The sequence below is a fragment of the Gouania willdenowi genome, chromosome 4 (genome assembly GCF_900634775.1).
Source record: "Gouania willdenowi chromosome 4, fGouWil2.1, whole genome shotgun sequence".
Lineage (NCBI taxonomy): Eukaryota > Metazoa > Chordata > Actinopteri > Blenniiformes > Gobiesocidae > Gouania > Gouania willdenowi.
This window is the reverse complement of record NC_041047.1, coordinates 8,441,041-8,468,853: the sequence shown is the minus strand read 5'-3', so window position 1 is coordinate 8,468,853 and position 27,813 is coordinate 8,441,041. Positions and strand designations below refer to the sequence as shown.

The 27,813-nt window shown below is 39.5% G+C and overlaps 3 protein-coding genes and 1 non-coding gene across 10 annotated transcripts in view; 3 read left to right on the top strand and 1 right to left on the bottom strand.

The window, feature by feature from the left end:
* The first annotated feature begins 488 nt into the window (after nt 1-488).
* On the top strand, nt 489-4,053 carry LOC114462079 (protein psiD-like). Its single transcript, XM_028444684.1, has 5 exons — nt 489-649; nt 845-955; nt 1,044-1,202; nt 1,652-1,768; nt 2,893-4,053. Exons 1-5 carry the CDS (start codon nt 601-603, stop codon nt 3,660-3,662), a joined length of 1,206 nt encoding a protein of 401 aa, XP_028300485.1. The 5' UTR covers nt 489-600; the 3' UTR covers nt 3,663-4,053.
* An 8,183-nt stretch (nt 4,054-12,236) lies between these two features.
* Nucleotides 12,237-20,509, bottom strand: nasp (nuclear autoantigenic sperm protein (histone-binding)). Of its 6 annotated transcripts, XM_028444316.1 has the most exons (15): nt 20,336-20,509; nt 19,139-19,186; nt 18,936-19,052; nt 18,755-18,835; nt 17,051-17,151; nt 15,658-16,011; nt 15,459-15,508; nt 15,290-15,360; nt 15,111-15,184; nt 14,417-14,605; nt 14,172-14,344; nt 13,244-13,324; nt 13,096-13,179; nt 12,630-12,758; nt 12,237-12,354 (listed from the first exon to the last, which is right to left on the bottom strand). In XM_028444316.1, exons 1-15 carry the CDS (start codon nt 20,371-20,373, stop codon nt 12,334-12,336), a joined length of 1,611 nt encoding a protein of 536 aa, XP_028300117.1. In that variant the 5' UTR covers nt 20,374-20,509; the 3' UTR covers nt 12,237-12,333. The 6 variants fall into 6 exon arrangements, with proteins under 6 accessions (XP_028300117.1, XP_028300118.1, XP_028300115.1 ...); XM_028444317.1 differs by lacking the exon at nt 12,630-12,758 and having other exon boundaries at nt 12,275-12,354; XM_028444314.1 differs by lacking the exon at nt 12,237-12,354 and having other exon boundaries at nt 12,363-12,758.
* A 1,384-nt stretch (nt 20,510-21,893) lies between these two features.
* Nucleotides 21,894-21,966, top strand: trnam-cau (transfer RNA methionine (anticodon CAU)). The gene has a single exon. It is a non-coding gene; the product is annotated as a tRNA-Met (tRNA).
* Nucleotides 21,967-24,878: 2,912 nt separating this feature from the next.
* LOC114462188 (glypican-5-like) overlaps nt 24,879-27,813 on the top strand; it is a 51,346-nt gene continuing 48,411 nt past the window's right edge. For both annotated transcript variants that reach the window (XM_028444885.1, XM_028444884.1), the window contains exon 1: nt 24,879-25,194. In XM_028444885.1, coding sequence (XP_028300686.1) covers nt 25,005-25,194 — 190 coding nt within the window. In that variant the 5' untranslated portion in view covers nt 24,879-25,004. The remainder of the gene's footprint in view (nt 25,195-27,813) is intronic.

Here is a 27,813-nt window from a genome sequence, read left to right as displayed (position 1 = left end):
TTGATTTAGAAGTGGCAGAAATGGGAGTAATGTAGCAAAATGTATTAAAATGATCAAAATATTTTGTATAGTTACAAAAAACAAAAATAGGCTAAAAATAAGCAAAAATTGCCTCAAATAATTCTTAGTTTTTTTAAGGCATCTGGCGACCCCCTCCCAGTGTCTTGCGACCCCAAGGTTGAAAACCCCTGGATTAGAGTCTGTAGACTTGGATATATCGTGACATTCTGTCTGTGAGCAGCATTTCACGATAGTGGATTTTTTTTTATTATTTTTGTTGAGGAGTGAGGACAAATTACAATACCAACAATAAAAACAATTACCAGCTTAACAATGCTTTGATGTCATCAGCTACAAGAAACATACAATTAAATTAGACATAGTAGTAGGTGTGGTATGGTGATTAACTGAGTGAGGTAAGAGCCCGGCCTAGAACAGAATTTTTTTTTTTTGAATCATGCGATTTGTTAATACCCAAACATTCATTTCATACCTTTGCTCACCTGAACAGGATATAAATATTGGACTGAACCTCACAACAGGCAGGTACAGCTTCCAAGTGGACAGACAATACTGACAATACTCAGCCATTAAACCACGATGAAGACTATTCTGTTTCTGACTGTTCTTGTGACTCTATCCAGCACAGGTAAGGAGGTTTATTTTAAAGATTCACTTTTCTACTGGCATCTCAGAAAACTAACAGAGCAAATGGGAAAATGTTCTTTATTTATTTGAAGTTAGTTTAAACGTTTTCTTTTGTGAGAATTGTATTGCAACCTGAAGAAAGACTTTTGTCGTGATAATGTCATTCTCTTCACGGCGTTTTTTTTCACATTTACAGCTGGAGCCATTCAATGTGAACGCTGCATTGACCCAAACGACCCCAACTGCATGTTTATCGAAAATGTTGATTGTCCCACTCTGAGCATGTGCATGACGGCCTATGCCACAGGTAAAGTTTTTTCCTCATTCTTGAAATGCAAGAAAAAATGAATTATTTGAGTTTTCTTTTCAATTATGTTTCTTTTGATCATTTATAGTATCAAATGGAATCCCAAGAATCTTCAGGAACTGCACAGTGCCTGAAGTGTGTCCAACCACAGGCACTCACGTAATTTCTGCCAATCTGGGTCCCTCATACTCCTACGCAACAGTCTCTTGTTGCAACACCGATAACTGCAACAATGACGTTCTAACTTGTAAGTGGTCTACACTAAAACATATTCAGAACATCACATTACACCAGTGGTTCTCGAACTCCCTTTTTCTTATTTCTGAATCCGACTATCCCTCTTTGTCTAACGACAACATTTTGCTCAAAATACTATATGAAAAAACAGTGAAACAGTAATTAGTGCCTCGAACAGATTTATTTCTATAGTTGTAATCATTTACGGTCATCTCCTCTCTGGTGTGGGACCAAGACTGAATTTCATGTTCTAATCAAGATCATTTCATCATCCTAATTATGATTATCATTTTAAACTAAAGCAAAACATTGTAAACACCATATTTTTATGCTTTGATTTGTTATTTTCCACTATCTCTTTCTCAAGTACCCCCCGTAGAGTCATCACATTTGAGAAACACTGCATTACACAATAAGGTGCTGCTGTTATTCAGACTTTTTTTTCTCTCTTTCTTTCAGTTCCAACTCTTCCTGATTTCAACAATGAAACCTGCCAAGGATGCGATCCCAGCACTTCAAGCTGCGACCAAATTGTGAATTGTAGAGGAGAGGAAGACACCTGCATTGAAGCGCCAGGTTGGTATTCACATTTTCTGGATTAAATATAAAATATTAGAAAGATCTCATATCTTTATGGGTTCAGTGTGGAATTCATTGACCAAATGTGAAGATTATTCTGAAATGTTATTTCTCATTTTGTCATTCAGTTAACAAAGGAGACGACTCATGTGTAAAACAATTGGTTAGAAACCTTAGAATTTTGGTTTGTCCCATTGTAATAAATAGAAAATTAAACATGGGAATTCATTATCATGAGCTGTAGATAACTGAGGAAAAGGGGAAAAAGGTAGAATACATCCTGTATAGAAGTTGTCAACAGTGTTCATTTTGTTGATGAAAACTGTGACGGAACATTTTAAAGCATCAATACTGTAACTTTTTTTTTTTTTTTTTTTTTTTTTTTTGTAATTACACAAAAACTATATCAAAATATGCTGATGCTTTCATCGAAGAATAAACACTAAACTATAATTTTGTCACATGGGACAAAATCTTATCAGAACTCGGGATCATGTGGTCTTACGCATTGATCACATTAAATCTGTTTGATTTAATGACCCTAAAGTAACCTTTAATAAAACACATTATAATGATGTATAGAGTCATTACAGTAACTCAAAAGTTACATGTCTCAAAAAGACAAAATCATAACCAACACATCGATATCAAACACGTGCACTTCACATCTGGGAAAAATCTGGAAAAAATATGTTAACACTCTCGGATTATGTTAAAAGTTACATTGACTAAAAGAGATTAATTTGCACTTACATATTTTCTTAACAGCAAAGCTTAAAAAGCAAAGGATAAAAGAGTGATGTCATCTGTGCCCATCTAGTGGACAAGAGGAAATACGGATTATTTTTCAGTAGTGTGCAGTGTACACAAACTTTAATACAATCTAATAACAGATTGATAAATGGCAATTGAATCTTTAAAAACTATGAATAAACTCTTGTAGGGTATATTTTGGTTGACTGTAACAGACTTAGTTGACTAAAATTAGACTATAACTGAAAAACTGCTGATGGCTAATATTTGACTAAAACTAAGTTTGGACTCTGGTCCATCAAAATCAATTAAAATGTTGAAAAAAAATAACAGCAAGTGATTAAACTCATTTTCTTTCTCATGCACAGTTGTTAGTTTTGGGGTGCCATCCACTCTGTCTGGCTGCGGCAGTACTAACATATGTGAGGCTACGATGTTCATGGACTTTCTGCCGTTTCTGGAATTTTTGGGCTCAATATTCTTGGATCCCACCTGCCTTTCTGCTATCCCAACCACTACTACACCTATGCCAACAACAACTACGCCAATGACAACCACTACTACGCCTATGCCAACAACAACTACGCCTATGCCAACAACTACTACAGCTGCAGCTACAACAACAGAGTCCCCTGATGAGTCCACTGCCCCTCCCCATCCTTATAACCTCACTGACGCACATGAGGTACTTCATAAAATTCTGAATGCATCAAAAAGCAGTTTGTACCATCTGTACCTAGCCTCCAATAAGCTGAAAGAGCTCGTGAGCCACCAGCATGCAACACATCTGACCCAACTACACCAGCATCTACTCGACTACCAAAAAAGTCTGTTCTCCCAACAATGTGACCTGCCATTCTACCACCAGCACCAGCTGCCACTCCTCTACCAGCAAAACATGATCCTCAACCACCACCAACTCCTGCTCCACCAACTGCATCAGCACATCCCCAAGGATCAGTGCGTAGACGAGCTTTCCCAGCAACAACTGTTGGTCCAACAACTGCAGCAACAACTGCAACAGTACCAGATCCTTCTGATGGCTTACTCCTGCCACCACCCAGATCACATTTATTACCCTCACATGATACACCAGATGCCCTTTTCCATGCCTTATCTCTATCCTACTTACCCTTGAACGCAGTATACTCCAGACAGGGAAATGGTTAATATATTGATTGTACCTCCATGCCCAGCACTCTTTTAAACATATGCTATTATTTGTAATGATTTGAACACGTGACCTTAATAATTATAGTGATTAGAATAAGTCGGTTCCAATGAGATTAATTTTGTCTTCTTTTTGAATTGTATGTTGAGTTTTTTTTTTATTCAGACATGTTTCGACTGTCAACTGCCAGTTTTCTTCAGAGGAGTTCTGCTAATCACCTTTGATGGTTCTTTTGAAGTTTCACTTGACTTCTATGTAATGGTTCCAGCGAGATTGATTTGTCTTCTGTATGTTGAGTCTTTTCCCATAAATGTATTTTATTTATTAATCATGCTTAATAAATCAGAATGAAAATCAATCCAATGTTTGACTCCTTTCTTTGGTCTCGCTTATTCAATTAGTTACATTTGAAATGGCATCAATATGCATGTTTGCTAAATTTAAATCATTATTATTTTTTTTACCACTGTGATGCATAAATGCTACATTTCTAAGGGTGTACTCACACTGGCAACTGGGGCCGTTCCAAGCTCACAACAGGAATCCCCCCCTCCCTGTCCCTTTTCTGGCACGGTAGAACGGACGTGATCACCAGCTCAACTCGGTTCCCACAGAGAAACACATCATCACGTTAATTTATGACACACGTATGGCGTTACGTCACCATTAAGCGACTCTGGGTTTGTTGTTGACAGTACATTCTGTTAATTTCATATTTTCTGTTGTGTAGGGTAACTATAAACCAAGATTTACCCAGACACGCGCTCTTTTCACGGACCGGGTTTCCCAGGGCCCCTGAACGCATCACGTTAATTTAAATGACTGTAACTCTGCTCATATTTGTTCTATCGGAGAAATTCCACCAGTTTATGAAAGATAATAAGTTGCTCTTTACAGCCAGTGTCGGTACATTGCGGTAATTTTACTCACACGTAACAGAGAGAACCAAGTGAGTGAGAAAGAAAGAGATTAAAACAGACCAAATAACGGTGGATTTATTAAAAATGAAAGACTCTCTGACGATAAAAACCACCATGAATGGAGGTTCAAATGGATTTGAAAACAAAGGAGGAAACTGAGCCTATAAAGGTAAGATCAGTTTAATTTCTGGATCAATAAATGTCGTTCTGATTTTGTGGAGCTAGTCTTTGTGTACATTAATGTAAGTGTAAATAGATGCTTTTAATGTGTGAGACAATTTAGGACAGAGTATTTGTGTGTTTGTTTAAACTGTGTGTGTGTGTGTCCATCTGAGCATATTTATCTCCATCACTTTCAGTTTTCCTTTTGATGAACATGACATTATCTAACTCTTCTTTTATTTCTTCTTCTTTAAGTCCATGCAGAGTGGACACGCCCCTCCCTGGACATTAAAACCATGAGCTGATCCTAGTTTCCATCATCAGGTCTAGACCCATCACTTCTACAGACAACAGACAGAATAAAGCTCAGCGTCAACATGGGATGCACTTATTTATTGAAATGTATATTAAATGATTATTTAATTTTCTGTAATTTTATTTTTTAAGAGATGTTTTTAATTGTTTCAATAATTTAGAGACTTAAGGAACAGATTGTTATAATGCATAATAAAGGTGATTTACTTGAGTCATCACTAATTTCAGATTGTTTTTAAGTCTTTGTATGAAAATACTTTAACAGGACAACAATGATGTGCAGAGCTGCAGTAATGTTGGCTTCATACAATAATAATAATAACAACAACCACTGCACACGCCACCAGAGAAGCTTCCAGTGAATAATTTCCAAATAAAAAAAGTTCACTGATGGTGACATTGAGATCTCAATGTCACCATCAGTGAACTTTTTTTTTTTTTTTTTTGTAAATTATTCATTGGAAGCTTAGATATTGTGTGACAAAAATATCAAAGTTTGTTGTTTTGAGAAGAGTCATATTTATGATTAAAAGTTATGATTGTATTATATTCTAAAGTTTATAATTATCTGGCTCGTCTTCCTTTCTTTCTGTTCACAGCATAACCTTATATTTAGTTCTACAAAATGTGTTGACAGCTAATTTTACTGATTATTGTTACACATCATCCTGTATGTGCATTATATACAGTATAAATGTGTAGATTTAACCAACTGTTGGAGAAACCATTTTATTAAATACGAAGCAAACGACATGCAAACAGAAAAACAAAGGTAGAAATAGTGTATTCAAATTATGAAATTAGTGAGTTGTTAAAGTGCTGAGGTGCAGCGGAGGGTCTTCTTCTGCAGAGACGTGATGATGAGGGGTCCGAGTAAAACCCAAAATTCCATGGTAATTTTGAGGGTATAAACATGCAAATAAACTCTTGGTCTGGTAAAGCATACGCCTCTGGCCATTTTGTGAAGTAATCCATAGCGACCAGGACATAGCAGCTCCCCTTGTCTGTGCGTGGGAACGGACCCATAATGTCTACTGCTACTCTCTCCATCGGGGCTCCGACTGCCAGCTGCTGGAGCAGGGCGCGTGATTGATCTGGGGGGCCCTTGTGCACTGTGCAAAGGTCCTCAACATCTCTCCTGAGCTGACCCCAGTAGAAACTTTGACGAAGCCGACGGAGGGTTTTGGAAACTTCAAAGTGTCCCGCTCCAGTCGTTCCATGACAGGAGTTTAACACAGCTTCTCTGAGGACCCTGGGGACCACCACCTGCCACTTACTTTCACCGGTAGCCGGCTCTTTCCAGGCTCTCTGAAGCACTCCATCTTTCACCCTGAGAGCAGTTAACTTTTCAAACAGTCCTTTTGTGGCAGGTGAGCACCCAGTGACTTCATCCCATTGTGGTTTTTGTCTAGCTTCCACCCACTGTAGCACCGGTTGGAGGTCGGCATCCTGTTCCTGTTGTGCTCTCCATTCCGCTGAGTCAACAACCTGTGCTGCATTGCAGCCTTGCCCATTTCTGCTATACATGGGATCTCGCTCCTCCTCAGCGCGGAGTTCTCCTTCCCGGGCATCTCTCTTCCCGCAGTACCGGCATCCATCGGGCCACAGGGGCGCCGGGACATGGCATCAGCGTTGCCATGGCGAGCTCCTGCTCGGTACTCGACTTTGAAGGAAAATGGTGCCAGTTCCTCCAGCCAGCGTGCAATCTGCCCTTCTGGCTCCTTAAAAAACATTAACCACTGGAGTGCAGCGTGGTCAGTTCGGACAGTGAAGGGCAGGCCACACAGATAATATTTGAAGTTCTTTATCGCCCTCACTATAGCTAGAAGCTCTCTGCGAGTCACACAGTAGCGTTTTTCAGCCTTGTTGAAAGTTCTGCTGAAGTACGCGACTACCTTCTCCCCCTCCGGCCCCACCTGGCTCAACACCGCTCCAGTTCCGACATCGCTGGCATCCGTGTCCAAAAAAACGGCAGGCTGGGGTCCGGTGGGGTGAGGATGGGCGACTCTGTCAGGGCATTCTTAAGACAGTTGAAAGCCTGCTCACAGTCTGGGGTCCAGGCAAAGTCCTTGTCTTTCTGCTGCAGGCGAAATAGGGGTGCAGTAATGCAGGAAAAACCACGCACAAACCGCCGGTAGTAGGACGCTAGTCCAATGAAGCTCTTCAGCTCTCTCAGGTTGATGGGGCTTGGCCAGTACTTTACCACCTGCACCTTCTCCTCTAGTGTGCTGATGCCCTCACCACCGATCTTGTGCCCCAAAAACTCCAGCTCTCCTTTCATGAAGCAGCATTTGTCTGGGTGGAGCCTCAACCCGGCTGCTGCTATTTTTTGTAGGGATGCCAAAGCCGCCTCAAAGGAGCTCCCATGCACCAGGATGTCGTCCAAATAGACCAGACACTCCTGTCGGGGGATGTCAGCCAAAACCTTTTCCATCAACCGTTCAAATGTGGCGGGGGCATTGCACAGATCGAAGGGAAGAACTCGAAACTGCCACAGCCCCTGCCAGTGCAGAAGGCAGTCTTTAGTTTGGCTACAGGGCTGAAGGGTACCTGCCAGTACCCGCTACGCAGGTCCAAGGAGGAGAACCAGGACGAGCCAGCAACCAAGTCCAGGGACTCATCGATGCGGGGCAGCGGGTACGAGTCCTTCCTGGTCACATTGTTCAGCGGCCTGTAATCGACGCAAAATCTCATTTTAGCACTATTCTTTTTGTTTACCATCACAACCCCTGAGGCCCAGGGACTGCTCGAAGATTCAATGATGCCTGTCTTCAGCATCTCATCTATTGCTGTTTCAAAAGCAGTCTGATGAGCCAGGGGAAGGCGGCGGGGGCGTGTTCTAATCTGCCGTGCATCTCCAGTTTCGATGTCATGCTGCACTAAGTGAGTTAGACCCACTTCATCTTCTGTCAGTGCAAAAATGTCCTTAAAATCCGATAACACCTGCCACAGCTCATCTTGTTGCCTGGAATCCAAGTTGTGGCAGCTGCGTTTCCACACTTCTCTCACCACCGACAGTCTATCTCCATCCTCCCCAGTAGGCTGTTGGTCCAGGGCAGGAGGGAGTATGACCCCTGGAGAGTGGAGGATGGGGGGCTGCAGAACAGCAGGGTTGGCTGGGGGAGGGGGATGCAGCAGCTGGTATTCCTCCGTCGCTCCCTGACTCAGCAGGTGCAGCCCATCAGCCCGTGTGGGGGGCACCATTTTGACTGTGGGGCCCTCATGAAAGGCTAGTGTGCTCTTCCCCAGGTCCAACACACATTGTTGGATGCGCAGGAAGTCCAGACCCAATATGCAGGGGTCCTGTTCCGCTGCAACCCACACCTTAACGTTCACTGTCCATCCCCCAACCGATACGGTTACTACAGCCCCTTCCCAGCATGGGGGCCAGCTCACCAGTCACAGTTCGTAATTTCATAACAGTAGGTTCCAAATGCGTCCCTGCTGGCACCATGTCGGGTCTCACCAGTGTTGCAGTAGAGCCAGTGTCAACCAGGGCCGTGCATGGAGCCCCCGCAAGGGTGATGGGGACATGGCAAAAGTGTCCTGCATGGGTCCAACCCACCACTCTCACGACCTCTGCGCCGTTGTCTGTTTCTGGGGGGAGTGGAGCCCCGCTCCCTCGGCTGTACAGTTTGGCCCCGTCTATGGGTAACAGGGCAGGATGGAACCCAGAAGACAGGGCCTGTGTGGTCCCCTCTACGCAGACCCAGGGGCGTTTCCCTGAGCACCAGCATGCTTTGGGCACCGCACGCTGATGTGGCCAGGCTGGCCACACGTCCAGCAAACAGGGGGGCCCCGGCGAGGGCGGGCGTTGCCGCCTGTCGACTGCAGCGACACGGCTCTGATCATTTCCGTTAACTCAGCAGCCCAGACTGGCTTCTCTTGACCTGAGTCTTGCTGGGTCACGGTTCTCACGACAGGTCCGCTTTGACCATGGTCACTCTCAGCAGCAGTCCCCACAGCTTCTCTTTCCACAGCCAGCTCCAAAGCTTCTTGTAAACTGCAGGGGTGTGCCAGCTGCGTTTGAATGCGTAGCTCTCTCAGGGTTATGGCTCTAATAAACTGGTCTCTGGCTAGCTCATCTTGCACATAAGTGGGCATGTGGGCATAAGCTTTCCTCGCCAGAGTCTCAATGTCATTGGCCAGAACTCGTAGTGGTTCACCGGATTTTCTCTGCCTGTTTGTCAGCTCTGTGCGCAGGACACTAGGCTGTGTACACTGTCCAAATCGCCGCTGTAGGGCTCCAACCAGAGCCCCATAATCATCTCTTTCAGCCGGGCTCAACAACAGCAAGCATGCAGGGCATCATCAGTGAGGCAAAGGGCTAATTGGAGTGCTTTAGTGTCCACAGACCAGGCTTCTGCAAGTGCCAATAGTTTAAATTGGGCATGAAAGGCCTCCCAGTCCGCCTTACCAGAGTATTTTGGCGTTTTTACATGTGGACGGATACACAGGGCGCTGCCATATTTGTTTACATCTGGTGCCGCGTCACTTCCGGTATGATTTCCCGCGTCGGCACGCCGCTCCGCGCCACGGTGACCGAAACCGGCGTCAGCTGCTAGCTTCCTGGCCGTCCGTCTAAGGCGAGCCTTGTGCTCCTCCGTCCGGTCAAAGTCACTCCCACGTCTCGGAGAACCAGTGTACTCACTGTCCATAGCTTCCTGCTTAACTCTCGGCCGAGCACCGGCCCCACTTCCAGCTGCCATCCTCTCTTTAGGCTGATGAGCAGTGTCGCCAGCTGCGGTCAGCAGTCCGGTGCTCTCGCTTTTACTTCTGACACCAATGTAGCGTCCCACAGAACGCTGGAAAGGACGACAACCTTCTTGCTTATTAGCCGCTTTATTTCCGTACAGAACTGCGGTTACTGTCGGCCCTAACCACGCCAAAAACAACAAAAAGGGTCAAAGCTTATCAGGCTCCTCTCATTCATCTACCTCCCAGCTCTCACTCACACACACAGGGGCTCACCTCCTCTCTCTGACCCGCCCCCTCGTTCACTCAGCCACTCACATCCCAGCTCCCCCAAAGGTGCATTCAAAGAACAAGCGATAATTGGAACCATCAACATTAACATTAGAGCGACAACACTACAACTATAAAACCTGCAGGGATGTTACAATATGATCGTTAGTGAAGTAACCTCTATAACCCCACCGGACCCGCCTGTGGGGGCAGCTCCTGCTTCCATGACTCTCACGAGTCTAAATGTTGTAAAGCAGGGGTCACCAACCTTCCTGAAACTGTGAGCTACTTCATATGTACTGTATAGTCCGAAGAGCTACCAGTTAAAAAAGTACTTCTTAAATACTAAATGTTCACAGCTGGCAGTACCTTAAAAATGTAGGACATGTTTACATTTCAACATTCAACACTTTATTTCTCCAAATGTATGCAATTGTTTCATTTTCATTACATTTCATAGAAAATGATCATCTCCCTATTTTAGCTACTAACAAACAACGTTTAACTAATCGTATAAAATGTGATGTTTGTAAAATGTAACAATGTCATATTGACCCTGTTTTTAATAATCATATATATTCAATATAATAATGGCTTAGATTTATATACTGCTTTTTTCAAAGAGACTCAGTGTGTACAGAAAGCATTATTCATTCACACCAATCATACCAGTGGTGGTAAGCTACATTGTAGCCACAGATGCACTGGGCATACTGATAGGGGCGCGGGTACAGTTTTACACCTACGGCCCCTCTGATCACCACCATTCATGCACAATTCATACAAGGCAATGTGGGTAAAGTGCCTTGCCCAAGGACACAATGACTTTGATAGCGCGGGATTCAAACCTCCAGCACTTCGGTTATTGGACGACCCACTCTACCCCTGAGCCATGGTCGCCCCAACAATATAACATGTCACAACCCATACACCAAACGTGCAACACAAACATGTAAAGATGGCAATTTATTACTAAAACTATCACATGCAGCAGTATATAACTACTAAAAATATCTATCTTACGCATTTCTTTGCGAGTTTGAATCCTGGAAAGTAGATCAGATTTTAGATGTAGCTCATTGGTGAATAGAGCCCCTGAGGGCACCTCACATAGTTCATGTGGGCTACCTGGTGCCCGCAGCCACCGTCTTGGTGACCCGTTGTACTGAATGAAATCATTCTAACTTTCCGTAATTTTAAGAAACTCAGCTAAAACTGTAACTAACCCAAATTCAGAATAAATGACCACAGCACACACCAGGCCATTATGTTCAAAGAGGGAAGAGTCGACAACTCAGCTTTTCTTACTAGTATGAGTCAAAAATAAATGTAGAGCTCTAATCCAAAAATACTACTTGAAAACATAAACATCTATAATAAAGAGGAGTCTCATGACACAGTCTAATGTCATCACCGGTGGCCATCTTAACACAGGCAGCTCTCTGGTGGAGTGTGTGGAACCTGCGGTAAGGTGAATTATCTGTACAACCGTAAATACTCTTCTCGTTCAAATCTTGATGATTTACAAACAATGTGGGTAAACTTCTGGACGTTACATCATGTCAGTGGCTGATACTTTCAACACATCTACATCCAGTCGGCCTATTTTACTCTAGTTTGTACTATTTAAACGTTGGGTGTATGAGTGTTAATGTGTAGTGTTTTGCATACTGTATGTCCTGCAGTGGGTTTTTTTTAATAATCACAACTGTTCAAATGTATGGTCCGTTTACATTCAAATATGTCAGAGGAGCTCTGTTGTAAAGATTGCAAATAAATGCACATGCATGAAAAGGATTGGGTCCTGACAAACATGTTAAATTGCAGCTTCTCTCTACAAAAAACAAACTTACGCTGCATAGCTGTGCAAGGCAGACAACAAATTGAAATTGTTAATTACAGGAAATTGTTGAGTGAACATGCTAGTTTTCTGTGCAGCCTATGGATGCTCTAATCACCGTTGTGTTTAAACCAGAGGCCGTGGGATAATCCTTCACATGAAAGATATTACAATAACGACCATTTAGTCACTATGACATGCAATTATAATATTCTATAGCAGAGTTTTCGTACCTGAGAAAAGGAACCAAGCTACATTTTACTTTGTTATGACAAGTAGCACCAGAGTCAGCCTTGATCATTTTTGCAAAATCTTTATTTTAATACAAGTATACAAAATGTGACAGAAGTCTGTTATTTACAGAAACAAAAGAACTTGGGGTGGAGGTGTGCATAGGCATGCTGTGCTGGTTTCAGAGATCCAAAACAGAGGGAAGTCATGTTGATGGTGCAGCAGGCTGGAGGGAAGAACGATTAAAGTTAATGTCTGAGAATATTTGTACAAAAACTGATCAAGTCCCCATTCCTTCAGCATCTGATTTGGAGACAACTGCTGCTGCTGAACCACCAAAAACTTCAAATCCAAAAAGAATAATCAGAGCCGACAGCTGTGAGAACGGCTAATTGGAAACCAATGCTTGATCAAAAGCACCAAGAAATCTGTTTGCTTCACAGCACATTGAACGTCCAGAGAAGTCTAGCGTCTACATTAGGAGATAAGCCTAGCACTCGCCTCCTGTGATTTGCCCTCCTTGACTCCTTTGCCGCTGCCGGCATTCGAGTCATCGCTGCCATTAACTGTCGTTTCCCGTTTCACTTGTTTAGCATCAGTGTCCTTTACTGGGCTCTCCTCCGGTTTCCTCTGTGTGGAAACAAAACCAACATGAGCAGAGTGGGAAAACACTGGCTGACCTTACACTGTATACAACCTCAGTTTGAAAAAGTACAAACTTAAATTTTTAGGTAACAGCACACAGTCACCAACAACCTGAGAAACCCCAGCATCCACCCAAGCACGGCTGCATAACACATGCTCCAACCACAGACAAAGCTCAACATTAAGACAGCAACACAACGCCAACAACACGCATGCATCTCATGCCCCGTCACAGCAGGAACAAATAGAATTCCTTGGCATCTGCGAGCTCCTGCAACGCAGAAGAGAAACACTGATGAACGCTCCACAAACACGGTCTCACCTTTTTCCTGACCAGGTGGGAGATGTCAGAGACGGCTTTAGGCTGCGAGGAAGTCTCACATGTGGATTCAGTCTTGACAGGACTCTGTGGAAGAACATTTATTAGGGTCCAACCATGACTCCATCTTTAACAAGTGGCACACACTCACCAGGCTAAGAGCAGGCAGGGCAGCCGAGGATGAAGGGCCACCGTTCTCACACAGGAACGCTGACGAAGTTGATGCACCACCCTACGAAAAAGGGAGCAGCATTACTAAAGCTGGTTTGAGAAAAAAAAAAAAAAAAAAAAAAACAACATTAAGTGCAATATTACTGATTATTAAATTTTTAAAGACCCTTTGACATTTTAATACAAGCCAGGAGAGTCCTAATTTTGATATTTCAATTACACTGAACAATATTAAAATAGAGTGACCATAATAAAAAACTGATCAACCTAATCATACTCAAATTATCCAATGTTTTATGAATCTACTTTGTAATTTCTCCATGAGGTTTAAAAATGCATTCCTCCCCTTATAAAGATTGTTATAATGCATGGTAGTGATTGACTTCAATCTGACTGAGCTTTTTTCCATTTGTTGTCTGAGATAAAGTCTAGACCAGATGATGGACACTTTATCTAAACTTCCTATAGGACAAGTTTCTCAGTGGCTCCTTCATTTTTTAAATTCCTCTCTGAAGATCCATGGAGGTTTTATCATCCAGGAGGTTCTTCCTGCCCATTTTTTTTTTTTAATAACTCCTTCAGTATTTGGTCTTTCCTTTTTCTCATCTGTGACGATTATCAAAATAAAGCAGCATCTTTAATGATTTGGTTACGCGTGAGTAAAGGTGCTGTAATGAGCAACTGATTCGCTTTCAGAAACTGCTGGATTTTCCAGATGAGCAAATAGTAGCGAAGTTAGTCATTCAAAAATAAAGTTAGGATTTGTTTGTAAAATCCAGCTGGACAAGAAAAGAAACTGGCATGTCTGGGTACATCCAGACATATCTCACTCTACACAAATGTACTGTGAGGTGGTTAGTGAGGAAATGGGGTTGACTATCCAATGTGAAATTAGCCTTTGTACTTACTAGGGTCTGTTGAATGGCATGCGAGGCAGCACTTGCCGTCCTCTGGCTCTCTTTAGCATCTTCCATCTTTTCAGTTATGTCTGGCAGAAGCTGCTTCAGCTCTTCTACTTCTTTTCTCTCCTTAGAAGCAGCCTCGTCCTCCTCAGATGAAGCCATCGCCTCCTGCAGTACAGCTACAACAGCAGCAGATTAAGCTAATCCATGCAATACATTCAGCACTTAATTTTAACTTCATGCAATCTTACACATGCGATGTTCAATGACTTTGATGGAGCTGCTGTAATGCTGGATTGCTTGACTATATTGATCCATGTAGCAAAGGGCAGTAGCGATGTGGTAGTGCGTCTCAGCCAGTAGACGACTATGGGGAGGAAGGTGCTTTAGCTGCAGGGCCAGACACTCCTGGAAGTCTTCCAGTGCTTGGGGATAGTTGCCTGCAAAGGAACACCATGGAAAGAAGCAATGTACAGTAGTCCCGTTTATTGTGGGGGTTACGTTCTAAAATAACCCGCAATAAGCAAAATCCGCCTTTATTTTTTACTATTATACATAAACCTGTTTTCAAACACTACACTTCAGAGTCACACTGCTAGCGATCAGACATTGATGCCGAACACAATCAGTCTTTGTTGACGATGACGTCATAGTTTACACTTCGACAATATTCAAGTAATAAGTGACATCAGTCCCAAAAGGATCTTCACTTTAGCTTTCCTAGATCCTGTGACCAATTTCTATTTAATTAACATTTAGGTGTTTCAACGGTTTAACATTAAAAATGACTTTTAATCATGTGATAAAAGTACCAGGAAAACTGAGCTGAATGTCATTTACACATCCATTTCTACTTTCTCGTGCGGGCCAAATTGGATGCTTCAAAGGGCCAGATTTGGCCCCCAGACTTCGGGTTCAACACATGTTACGTTAAGACAAACAAACCTGATTCAGCACTGACTTCTCCAAGTTTTAGATACGCTTGTGCCGCCATCAGCTGGTCCTCCTGGTTCTCTTTGCTTCAGGTACAGACAATAGTTAAGGTTAGGAAATAAAACACTCAAAACAAGAGTTCATGCAACACTATCACTCCTGTCTCCAAATTTTGACAGTGCTACACTCACCGTTTGTAGATGACTTTAGCAACTTCCAGCATTTCCCAAGCCAACTGCAGATTTCCAACTTCCTCTTCTTCCTATGAGAAAAAAAAAATAAAAAATTAAAAAATCGTGTTTTTTCTTTCAAACACCTGTATCCAGATTTAATAATAAAAAGAGAACTCAAAATACATACTTTACTTTGTTCAGCTCCCTCATCGTCACCCTCATCCTCTTCATCATCATCTGAAGGTAAGATACATTTTTAAAAACATAGCACTAGACTACCTCATCACCAAGGTGCTTTAGACATGACTCAGTGTATTTCCCTCCTTGTGTGACACCATTAAGTCCATTTATGAAACACCACTGTGCCATGAAACAGACTCCACTACCCTGTGGCTCATCTTCAACGCTGGAATCTTCATCTTGTTCTTCTTGTGAATCATTAGATTCATCATTTTTGGGCAAACCCTCTTCCATAGCGTTCACTGCAGTGCTGCAGTCACTCTGCGCCGCGTTCACTGCAGTAGCAGCATCAGGTGACTCACTGCCGTTGCCATTCAGCTCAGATACAGTCTCACCATCGCTGACTGGAGACGTCGCCGACTTTGCATTTTCACTTTCCTGGTGACCGTTACACGTCGTCGTCGCCTCCTCGGGCTCCGTCTTTACACAAGTGGCCTCAACCTTCTGTGTCTCTGCCAATGCCTCATAGACCTGCCTTCTGAGCTCATCCCTAGTTTCATCTGGGTCACACAATGTTAGAGGAACAATAAACTTTCATTTGTGTTTGAGCTGTGAAATCAAATAGTCAGTCAATGCTTAAAAAAAATAAAAATATCTGACTGAAACAGTTAAAAAAAAAAAAAAAAAAAACAAGTTGAGATTCTGGAGTTGCCAATAACAATAGGCAAACTTGTCTAGTCACTTTTAAATGTCTGATATAGGGCTGGGTGATATGGACCAAAACTCAAATCTTTACATTTTCTCAAAATGGCAAAAGAAATCTCAATTTTATTTTAAATAGTCTGACCAGAAAGAATTCCCAGTTAAATTTACAGACACCCAGGCACATTTATTAACAGACAGCTGCACAATATGCCACTTTTGGCTTTTTTCTCCTATAAGTGACAGCACGTGTGAGTGAGATTTGTAGTGTGGCTTATTTAGGGGAAGGTCTGGGTTAGGATGCACTCAGAAATCCATCCAACTGTGCTTTTCTGAGAAGTGGTGAAAGCAGCAACTCCTAAAACAAGTAAAGCAACATCATTTGCATCCTGTCCTCCTTGCAGGTCTCATCAGTTAGAGGAACAGTAGTGAGCGGTCACTAGAGGCTCTGAGAGGTGACTGAAGGTGCTCTTACACAGAGGGATCATACAGTCAGTCCCCCTGGTCCGTTAGAGGAACCAGAGTGGAACTCACTACCAGAGACTGTTAAACAGCAGAACATATACAGGGCTTTTACAAAACACCTGAGGGAATGGTTAATGAACACATTTTTTCTTTCATGCAAGTTTGTCATTGTAATGTATTTTATTTGCTTTAACATCATGGCCAGGGGACTAATGATGAAAAATAACCTCCTTGGTTAATTCTGTTTTTTTAAACTCATGTTTTATTGAATTGCACTATCCCCTATTAAAATAAACTTTAAAACAAAATAAGCTATAAAATATAGAAAATTACAATATCGATATATAACATTAAGATAGAAAACTGAATATATCTTAAATCTCCATATATTGCCCAGCTCTAGTTCTATGGGTACAAATGTTCAGCACTGACCGTCCAGATCGTTGGCACTTTCAATGTTGCTGGGTTGATCTTCCTCCTCTGATTCTTCTGGAACTCCTTCCAGGGCATTTCCAAGGACACCGTTCTCCATCCTAATCAAACGGGACAATGCGTTCAACACATCAATCAACAGCCAAATCAATTACAGCAATGGGGTAGTGCACTAGTTCATTGCTTAGAGTTATATTTTTTCTTTTCTGATTTATCCTGTTTACCATTTGAGCAACTTTATGTTTGAATTGTTTTACATTATATTTCAGATAGTTTTGTTCATTTTTAATTTTGCATCATATTTTGGTATTGTAAAAAGTTGTGTTCATATACAGTATATATTGATATATCAGCGAATGAGGTATTGGTAGATACAAACGATAAGTTAAACCGCCCAATATCCATTTCGGTCTTAAAAATCCAATATTCAGGGTTGAGCATTGCCATGAATCTGACGATGAGTCAAGTCAATCGCAATATCAATAATTACAAACTTTCCCTTAAAAGTGCAAAACGTTTTTTTTTTTTTTTAAACTTGCGACAAGTAAAACTGTAATTCAAGTACAAATATAAAAAAACAAGTGGTATGCAAGGTTGCAAGGATTAGTCGGCAAATCGATAGCATAATTAGTCACCGACAAATGTATTTGTCGACAATTGCCGGTTGTCATCACTCGTCTTTTTCAAGCTGTGGACGGAGCTGAAGATTGTTTTCCATGATTGGCTCATCACACCTTCTATACATCTGTGCTCAGAGCTGTATGCACGTTACGTCCTCAATTTATCCAAGAAGATTGGGCCTAAAAACCTTGCGACACGGGCCAAATTTGCCTTTTGTCAATAACTTATCCTCTGGAGCGCTTACCGGGAGCTCCGCGGACCAGACACCCAACACTGAACCAGTTTAAGTTCCTAAGTCAGATCCACCCAAAGTTCCCACTAAGATGTTGAGAGAGATGAAGCTACAGCAACGATCAACAACTGGATCTAGACTAAAGCATGCCAAGTTAACATACAGACTGGGCTGAGAGCTAATGCCTTCATAAAAGAGATTATATTAAAGAGTAAAACAACTGAGTTATCTTTGCTTTTCGTTCACTTTAAAAAAAAATATATATATAATAAATTAAAAAATGAATTGCATACAACACCAATAGAGTGACACGTGCACAAATATATTACACAAAATATCAGTCCATAAGCTCTTTGAGTCAGCAGCAATTGTAGCTTTTTTTAAATGTCATTACTGAAGCAGATTCTAGTGATGTATTCAATTTAATATGCATTTGTAATGAACCTGTTTACACCTTAAGTTGGGAATAGTTTTATATATCACTTCTGTGATAAATACCAGAACTTATTGGGATACATTTAGCCTATATCGCCAATCCCTAGTCTGGGAGCATTTCACTCACTACCCAATTATTATATCTATAAAAAAAATGTAATTGTAGCAACAAAAAGCAAATAATTGTACGATTCATCGTTCCAATAATCAATGACTAGTCGACTATTAAAATAGTCGTGAGTTGCAGCCTTAATGGTATGTTAATAAAACTGTCAATTTACATTTTTCAAAAAAAGCTAGTGAAGTGCGCAGACAAATATCGCCAAATCGATTTTGGGGGTCTTTTGAGAGCTGTAGCTACAATACCAACTGGGCGCCAAATAACTGTACTTGTATGACATATTTATAGGACTTACCTTGCAAGTTCTAGTAAGGACTTCCCACACAAGAAGGCAGCCTCACCACATTCATCTGCAGTGTCACCGTACTTTGCAGCCCTGGAGGAGAGAGAGAGGAAAAAGGTAAAATTACAACACATTTGCCTTAAAAACTTAATTTTTTCCACATTTTCAGGGAAACGGTCAATTTCAAACTCACAGCATGCCGCAGGCATCCTGGAAGACGTTGACAGCAGAGACGACGTCACCCATCACAAGATGTCGTTTCCCTGTGCCGATGAGTTTCTTTGCCTCCTCCATGACATCCGCTGAACTGCTGATGGACAAATGTCTGAGTTAATTGAGTGCAGAGTTATTCACCTGATCCAGACGCAAATATTCAATCATTGTTAGGATGTCGACCTTTCTGCTGCAGCTCCTGCCGACGATGAGCATGGCTTTTCCTCTGCACTGCAAGAGTGGGAAACCGTATCAGAAAATAAGAAGAAACTCATCACGAGTAATGTGCCCCGTTTCATAATCATTCTGATAACACCAAAAACAAATAGATTGGTTATCTTTATTCATTTAATTGTGTAATACCATTAGGTTTAAAGTAAAGTTAAAATTAGAGGCATGACATTTAGGATTTTAATCTGTGCATAGACTATCACATTAATTACAGGGAGAAAAAAAAACAAAACGAAAATTAATGCAGTTAATCACTCTTTTGTACTCCATAAAACTGTAGCAGACAACACAAGAAACTGTATTTCTTATTCATTTCAATTTTTATGTTAATACAAAAACAAATGTTTTAGAAAGTTTGTGTTGGAGTTTTGTTGTAATAGCTTTTGTGTTTTCATTGATTCGGCCTTATAGAGCAAACATTTAATTTGAATAAGTTGCTTCTCGTGTCAAATATTATCAGGTGATTAATTGCTCAATATCCAATATTTATTTTCAAACAAACAATAATATCTACAATGACTGGCATCACCAATGAAAAACCTTTTAACTAGATATATATTTGAGAAAGTGATATTTTAATCATAAAAATAATTCAATTCAACTTTATTTACAACAGACACATCTTGACATTAATAGATAAGAATGTATATATAGATTAAATACATGTCTAATCAATTACTAGACAATAAGTTACTAGTTATTTCGGGTGACCTAATTTTAATTCCATGCGACCCGACCCCAAGGTTGAAAAACACTGATCTAGGGTAACGTGCATCTATGTGCTGCATAGTGTCAGCTGTTAGCCACCGTTAGCAAACACATGAACAAGTTACAAGACATAATTGAGTCAGTAAAGTAAGATTTAAAGGACTGCGTGAGTAATCAATAATATTCATTCATCACAGGTGTGAATAGCCACAAAACAATGACAAACTACCTGATTCAAGCCAACTCCAAGCTTTACGTTATAAACAAAACAAAGTGAGGTGAGCAACATATCACACTCATTGGGTTGACAGTGATAATACGAATACTAAGACAATGCTAGCGTGACGTATATCCGACATATAGCTAACGGCTACGCTAGCTGAGAGAGCCGTACGAGGGTGACTGTTTAGCAGCAAACAATGAATAAGAAACACGCCTCACCTTCCAGAGCTCGATGGAGCAGACGCTTCCTCTGGCATTTCCTCGGTAGGGGAGCAGCGACAACCAAACGCAACCGACACTGAACAGCGTGCAGCACAGTCAACAGAACACGTATTGTCGTTTTTTGTTGGCGCGCTTAAATAGAGGAAATGGACTTTCTATTTCCGGTTTAGCGCGGGCGCGGGAGGACCACCTTAAAGGGACCGCGTCTGGTATCGAGTATGAACACATTCATTGTTCACAGGGAAACTAAAACAGAAAGCTTGCAAAACGCATATAATCCTGGGGAACACACAAAAGCATATCCTACAAGTGTTATTATTATCACTACTACTTGGTACTGCTAAAATTGCGTTATTAACATGGTTAAAATGACGTATCGCGTTGCAGCGACAAAGATAACCGCGTGAATGCGCGCTCCATCCAATCCCGAGGATGGGGTTCGAGCCCCGAGGACGTCACATGGCATGTTGATTAAAACAACACAAACACGAGGCTGTTTCTTTCTGTTTGGGTTTTTATTTGCTTATTATCTGAAGGAAAATGAAGGTGGATGACTGAGTCACCTCTCATAAACAAAATGACAAAGATGACAACAAAAACACCAAAAATGACAATGAAACTTCAAATTCAAAAAGTGTTGGAAAAATATGCAAAATAACAACAAAGCTATACAAAAAACACCGATTTTTGTGCAGCCCCCAAAGTAAAGGCACACAAACAGAAACAAGAAAACACACAACACCTTTGCTCTGTTTAGTATTTTGATGCCGGTGAATCCAGCCTTGGTGTTGTTCTGTGTTGCCATGTCTGGGTTGCCACGTTGGGTGTTTCCCGTGTGTGTTTGCCGCCCTGGGTTGATGTATGTGATTGTGACGTTTCCTTTTGTTGTGTCCTCACTCTCGCGTTAGTTCGTGGCGGGCGGGAGTAGAACGAGATTTTAGATAAGTGTTGGCGGGAGGAGAAGTTAGTTCATGTCTGACAGTGTGGATGGTGTGTGTAACAACACTGTGTACGATTGTCCTGCTCTATAACCAGCAATTAAAAGCGACTTCTGACAAGACTTCAGCAACCCTTATTTCACGGCTCATCCACACTACAGTATTAATGTAGAAAAATTTACAAATAACAGAAAAATATATAGCACGACAAAAATACACAAAACAAATTTACTCAAAAAAAAAAAAAAACATAAAATAAAAACATAAAACAGTCAAATTGTAGAAAAATATACAAAAATAACAGTAAAATATGGAGATCAACTACAAAAGTACACTAAACAACAAAAACAAAATATTTTCATTAATGCTCATATTGTTCTTTACTCTAAATGTTGACACAGATATTGATCACCTGATCCTTCGATCAGATACAATTACAGTGTGTGTGGCACCACTGAGATAAAAGTGGTCCGTTTCTGTTTAATATTATAGCCTCAGCTCTCAGATTGGGTGTTATTATGAGTTATTTACTATAGCCTTTCTTTTTACGTATCATAATCGTAATTGTGTGTTGTGTTTGGCTGAAATAGCAAGAAGTGATCCATGATGTGCAGGTGGCCTCGTTGGCGCAGTAGGCAGCGCGTCAGTCTCATAATCTGAAGGTCGTGAGTTCGAGCCTCACACGGGGCACTTGTTTTGGATTTTTTTTTTTTTTTTTAAGGTAAGCGTTCTAAAACAAATTAGTTTTTGTGTATTAAAATGAAAAAAAAAACCAAAAAAAAACAGCAAGTTAATTCTGTATTCTTTTTTTTAATAATATGTAAAGGTTTCAATTATTCAGACAACTTTTTTCCAAGAAATTTAATTTGATCTCCTGACATGTTTCCACTGCCACCTATCAGTCTTCCTCAGAGACATCTTCCGGTTGCTTTGTAGTAGGCAGTGCGTCAGTCCCATAATCTGAAGGTTGTGAATTCGTGTAATTTTTATTTAACTTTTTCCAATTTAAATGGCATTTTGGATATGACTGAATCAATAAAAACACAATAAATAGGCTTAAAGCTGAGTGAATGTCTGGATGTCCCACCCTCAACAGCTCTACTTCCTCCCCTGCTTCTGCCAATCCACGCCTCTACATTTGTGCAGGCGCATTGCAAAACATAACAAAGTCGCATAAGTACAAAAACTTCAAATTCATTGTTAGAGTGCCATAATTTTTCATTAAAACATGTTTAATACCTGTCCATGAGAAATGCTGCCAAATCCTGGTCCGTTCGAAATCCTTTTAAAAGCAGCTCCGAGATAAATTCTGTTGCGGTCACGAAGATGTTTATCCACAATATGTTTCTTTTCTTTTTTAGAAGAAGCTTTATACGCTGGAATGGGTAACTAGCGTTTCGGAGCGCAACTCCATGATGCTACACGCTGTTGTGACAGTGCACGCGCATTCACTTTGATTGACAGTGGCCCGCTCCAGGAAGTCGAAGCCTATTGGCTGTGCAAAGTCGGTATAGGGGTCTGTAGGAAAAAGGCGGGACTTATATATATTAATGTATATGAATGGCCATAGCAGTAGATCATAGTAAAAGACTAGTTGGGTATTTTTTCACATTTCAAAAGAATGATACATACACATAGATTTCTCAGAAACTCAATTATCAGCTTTAAACAACAAATTTGTGTTTATTATTTTCCTCACTGAGTGCAAACAATGTGCAATATGAATAAAGAACATTATGACTGCATTGTTCACAAAGCACAAACTTAAATTTAAGTCAGCTAGATTCATGCTTTTCTGGATTTTTGTGGGGTAAACTTTCATTATGGGAAAACTGTAATGAAAACATTTGACCACTAGAGGGGAGCAATGTTCCCCTGACCCCACTCCTCATTTGCCTACAACATATATTTAGTTCTTTTGTCATTTTAGTTTATTAGTGAATTCATAAACTATGATCAGTGTACGTGACATGAACAACTGGCTGCCCTCAGTTTAATCTTTTGCGGTTCCCAAAATAAATGCACAAAATACCAGCAGCAAAAATACAGAAAATGTCAAATTTACAGAAAAATACACAAAAAGGACAATAAAAAAAAAAAATCTCCAAAAACACAAAAGATGACTACAAATAAATAAATGTAAAATATGCACAATAACAACAAAAATATGCAAAAATGGCTCCAAAAACACATAAGAAGACTCATAACACATGAAAGAACAAAAATACACAATGACAGAAAAATATGCAAGATGACTACAAACAAATAAATGGAAAAACATATCATATAACAAATCATAACACACAAAACAACAGAAATATCCCATAATAAATTAAACAAAACTGTGCCAAAAAATGTGCAAAATGAGTCCAAAAACACACAAAATGACAGAAAATTTCAACTAAAATGTACAAATTTAAAGAAAAATTCTCAAAAATGAGAACAAAAATACTAAAAATTTAAAGATGACTACAAATAAACAAAGGACTGAATGAAAAACATACAACATATAAAACGAAAATATATTTTAAAAAAACAGATGTATAAAACACAGCTGAGGAATGTATCATATTATTTATTTAACACTTGTATTATTTTACTTTTTAACTGTTTTGGATTATGTCAAAATCCTCGATCACATTTAACAATGAAATGGTCATTAATTTTGTCATTCTTGTATTTTTTTCACTGAAAATAATCTAAGGCCATGGAGTTTCAGGTTGAAAATATTTGTTCTTGTATTATTTATCTGTAATAAAAATATAAAACGGGTTAATAGATCCAAACACCACTTCCACAGCTGGTGTCATTTTATTTTTAGCCTATAGGCCTATTTTTACACTGGTTATATTCAGTCATGATCACCTTGTAGTCATCATAAAACATATCATAACACACAAAACAACAGAAATATCCCACAATACATTAAACAAAACGACAGTAAAAAATGTGCAAAATGAGTCCAAAATGATAGAAAATGTGAACAAAACACAGGCAGCAAAAATACACAAAATGACTCCCAAAAATGTACAAATTTAAAGACAAATACTCAAAAAGGAAAACAAAACTACTAAAAAATGTAAAGATCATTACAAATAAAAAAAAGGAATGAATGAAAAACATACAAAATAACAACAAAATGACTCCAAAAATACATTAAATAAAAAGACTCATTGACAGAAAGATATACAAGGCAATAACAAAAATATGAAAATTGTATCCAAAAAAAAAAAAAAAAACACAGTGAAAATACAAAACAACAGCAAAAATACAAAAAATGGCTCCAGAAATCATACAGAAAAGCATAACACACAAAACAACAGAAATATCCAGAATGAGAGAACATATAAAACAAAAAGGAAGCCAAAAAATGTGCAAAACGACTCCAAAAACACACAAAACAACAACAAAAACACACAACTATTATGCTCAGTGATTATTGTGTGTGTGTGTGTGTGTGTGTGTGTGTGTGTGTGTGTGTGTGTGTGTGTGTGTGTGTGCGTGTGTGCGTGTGTGTGTGTGTGTGTGTGTGTGTGCGTGTGTGTGTGTGTGTGTGTGTGTGTGTGTGTGTGTGTCCTGCAGTGATAACAGTAGGAGGAGGGCTCAGATGCACTGACACTGACTGGGCCTCAGCTCATCTCTATAGTTCCCAGTCTCAGTGCGACTGGTCGTCGGTGGAATTCCCAGCAAAGCCTTCAGCCTCTCCATCTGCTCCCTGACATGTTGCGATGTTCCGCTCGGCCTCACGGAACGTGGACTGGTTCGGGCTGATGGTGATGGTGATGGTGATGGTGTTCCTGTCCCTGCTGGACTGTGTCTGTGGATCGTTGGATGAGGACAGCTGTGATGAGGTGAAGACAGCTTACATGATGAGACAGATAGGACCAGTGGAGCTGGTTCCACACACACCAGTAGCAGGTCAGTCATCATCTTTAACATTATTACTATACACAGTCATTGGAAAGTTGTATGCTAAAAAAAAAAAAAACAGCAACTTTTAGCAACAAACCATGTTTAAAAAACGTATTTGAATTTTTTTTAAATGTTACTTTTGACCAGATTTACAGCAATACTTGTGAAATTTGTGATTTTTTCTCTCCTAAAAATATGACAATGTTAAATGTGAATGTGAAATGTAAATGTGAACTTTAAATCTTAAATATGAAATTTAAATCTTAAATGTTAAATGTAAATCTTAAATGTTAAATCAAAATGTCACGGTGAAACTAAATATTTAGCTAATGTGCAAATCCACTGTTATGAGCTTTTATGTTGGTACTTCTGGTGCACATTAGCTAAATATTTAGTTTCACCCATGAAATTTACATTTAACATTTGCTGTAAATCTCGTCAAAAGTAACATACAGTAAAAATTCACACATTATTTTTTTATGTGGTTTGTTGCTAAATGTTGCAAAAAGTTGATATTTTTTCATAAAAAAAATAATAAATAAATAAATCTAAATCTAAATCTTAAATCTAAATCGAAATGTTAAATCTAAATCTAAATGTTAAATCTAAATCTTTAATGTCAAATCTAAATGTTAAATCCAAATTTCACGATGAAACTAAATATTGAGCTAATATGCAAATGAGCTTTTTATGATGGTACTTCGGGTGAATTTGCATATTAGCTAAATATTTACTTTCACCTCTGACATTCAGCATTTAACATTTAGATTTAGATGTAACATTTAGATTTAACATTTATATTTAATATCTGTAAAACAGTTAAAAACACTTTTTCATAGCCAACATATTTTGAACATTTAATCTCACTTTCCTCACATTTAGCTCATTTTTCTTTCGAGACAAATTTGTAAAACAGCATGTTCTAAATCACTGTTTAAATGTGTAAACATGAAAAATAAATCTAAATGTAAATGTTAAATCTAAACGTGAATGTTAAATGCGAATTTAAATATTAAATGCAAATCTAAATGTTAAATTTAATTCTAAATCGGTCACCGAGCGTAAAGCTAAATGTTTAGAAATTATGCAAACTGGGACAGATTTATCATTTAGATTTACATTTAACATTTGGATTTATATTTAACATTGACATGTACATTTATTTTTTGTGTACACATTTTTAACAATGATATAGGACATGCTGTTTTACGTTAATTTCTGTCTCAAATTAAAGAAAAATTAGCTATGTTATGTTCAAAACATATCGGCTATAGAAAAGTGACAAAGTTTATACATTTGGCACCCCGGCCCATACAGTTGTGAATCATCTTCTCGACTGTTTTTCAAAGTTCAGATAACAAATCTGACCTTGTTAAGTCAACACATTGGACTTTTTTTATTGAGGCAGTGGACTTAAGATATCAATCTTAAAAAAACTTGCAAAGTCTCTTTTTATCTCTTTCTATACAGAGCTACGGGAGCCAGATTATACTTTATTGGTCTTGTGTAACTACAAGACAAATTAATCACTCTTAGGCATCAGTAAAGACTGATAGAGTTTTATTTTTTCTGTGATTATAATCAAGCTCCAGCACGAGAGGACAAAATATAATCATATAACAATAAGGCTCCATAATAATTTTCCTTTTATGTCCAAATAATGAGAAGATTAATGAGCAACATCATGTGAAATTAGTGAAAAATTAAATCACTGATTGCTAATTTTGATCTATTTAAAACATTTTCAAGGAAATATCATTACATTTTTAGGCATCTTTAGACACTTTTGAATATAGATTTTTCATGATATGAGCATTACCTTAATTTCACTTGTATATAAGTGTGTTTACACTGATGTCTTCTTCATTTCACTCTCTTGCTTTGGTGTAGTCATCGATCAAGTCATTGAACACGTGTCCAGTCTTTGGTGAAAAAGCTGAGACTCAAATCATATTTATAGTATAAAGATGACTCTTTCTTGGGATATAAATCAATTTTTTTTTTTTTAATGCCTCCAACTTGGGGGCTATTTCACCACTCGCAAATATTGAAAATCCTTTACATGAGGTTATTGTAGCTTGCCTCTGAAAATGTGTTGAAATGACATGGAATGACCCACCCAGTACTGTCTTGTCCTTCTGCATGCGTATGTGATCAGTTCATTCTAGGTCAGCCATGTAAATGAGCTTTTGAGCTCAACGGGTTGGTCCTGGTTTAATAAAGGTTGAATAAATACATGAAAAAGTCCCCAGCCAGCTGTCACACACACACACACACACACACACACACACACACACACACACACACACACACACACACACACACACACACACACACAAATTATACATTTAAATAACTCACACTTTCATAGATCTGGACTGATTTAAAGCTGCTAGAGAATATAATTTATTATCATATAGTGTAGACATAATTTAGATCCCACAGATTAATAAATTGAAGCTCATTTGCTAAAAAAAAAAAAAAAAAAGGTGTAAAAGGTTGAAAGTTTGAGTTGAATGTTTGTTTTGATCTCCATTGTAAACACTATCTTACTGACATTGTCGGAAAAGATTTTACGCATTGTATTGTGGGTTGAAGAGTGCCGTAGTTGGATGCATAGAAGTG

Excerpts from the sequence above, each read along its gene's own strand:
- LOC114462079 (XM_028444684.1), top strand. The coding sequence starts at position 601 with ATGAAGACTATTCTGTTTCTGACTGTTCTTGTGACTCTATCCAGCACA. Across the intron at positions 956-1,043 it reads CATGACGGCCTATGCCACAG|TATCAAATGGAATCCCAAGA; the intron begins GTAAAGTTTTTT and ends GATCATTTATAG. Across the intron at positions 1,203-1,651 it reads CAACAATGACGTTCTAACTT|TTCCAACTCTTCCTGATTTC; the intron begins GTAAGTGGTCTA and ends TCTTTCTTTCAG.
- nasp (XM_028444314.1), bottom strand. The coding sequence starts at position 20,373 with ATGCCAGAGGAAGCGTCTGCTCCATCGAGCTCTGGAAG. Across the intron at positions 16,012-17,050 it reads AAGTGCCAACGATCTGGACG|ATGAAACTAGGGATGAGCTC; the intron begins GTCAGTGCTGAA and ends TGTGTGACCCAG. Across the intron at positions 15,185-15,289 it reads GCTAAAGTCATCTACAAACG|CAAAGAGAACCAGGAGGACC; the intron begins GTGAGTGTAGCA and ends CTGTACCTGAAG.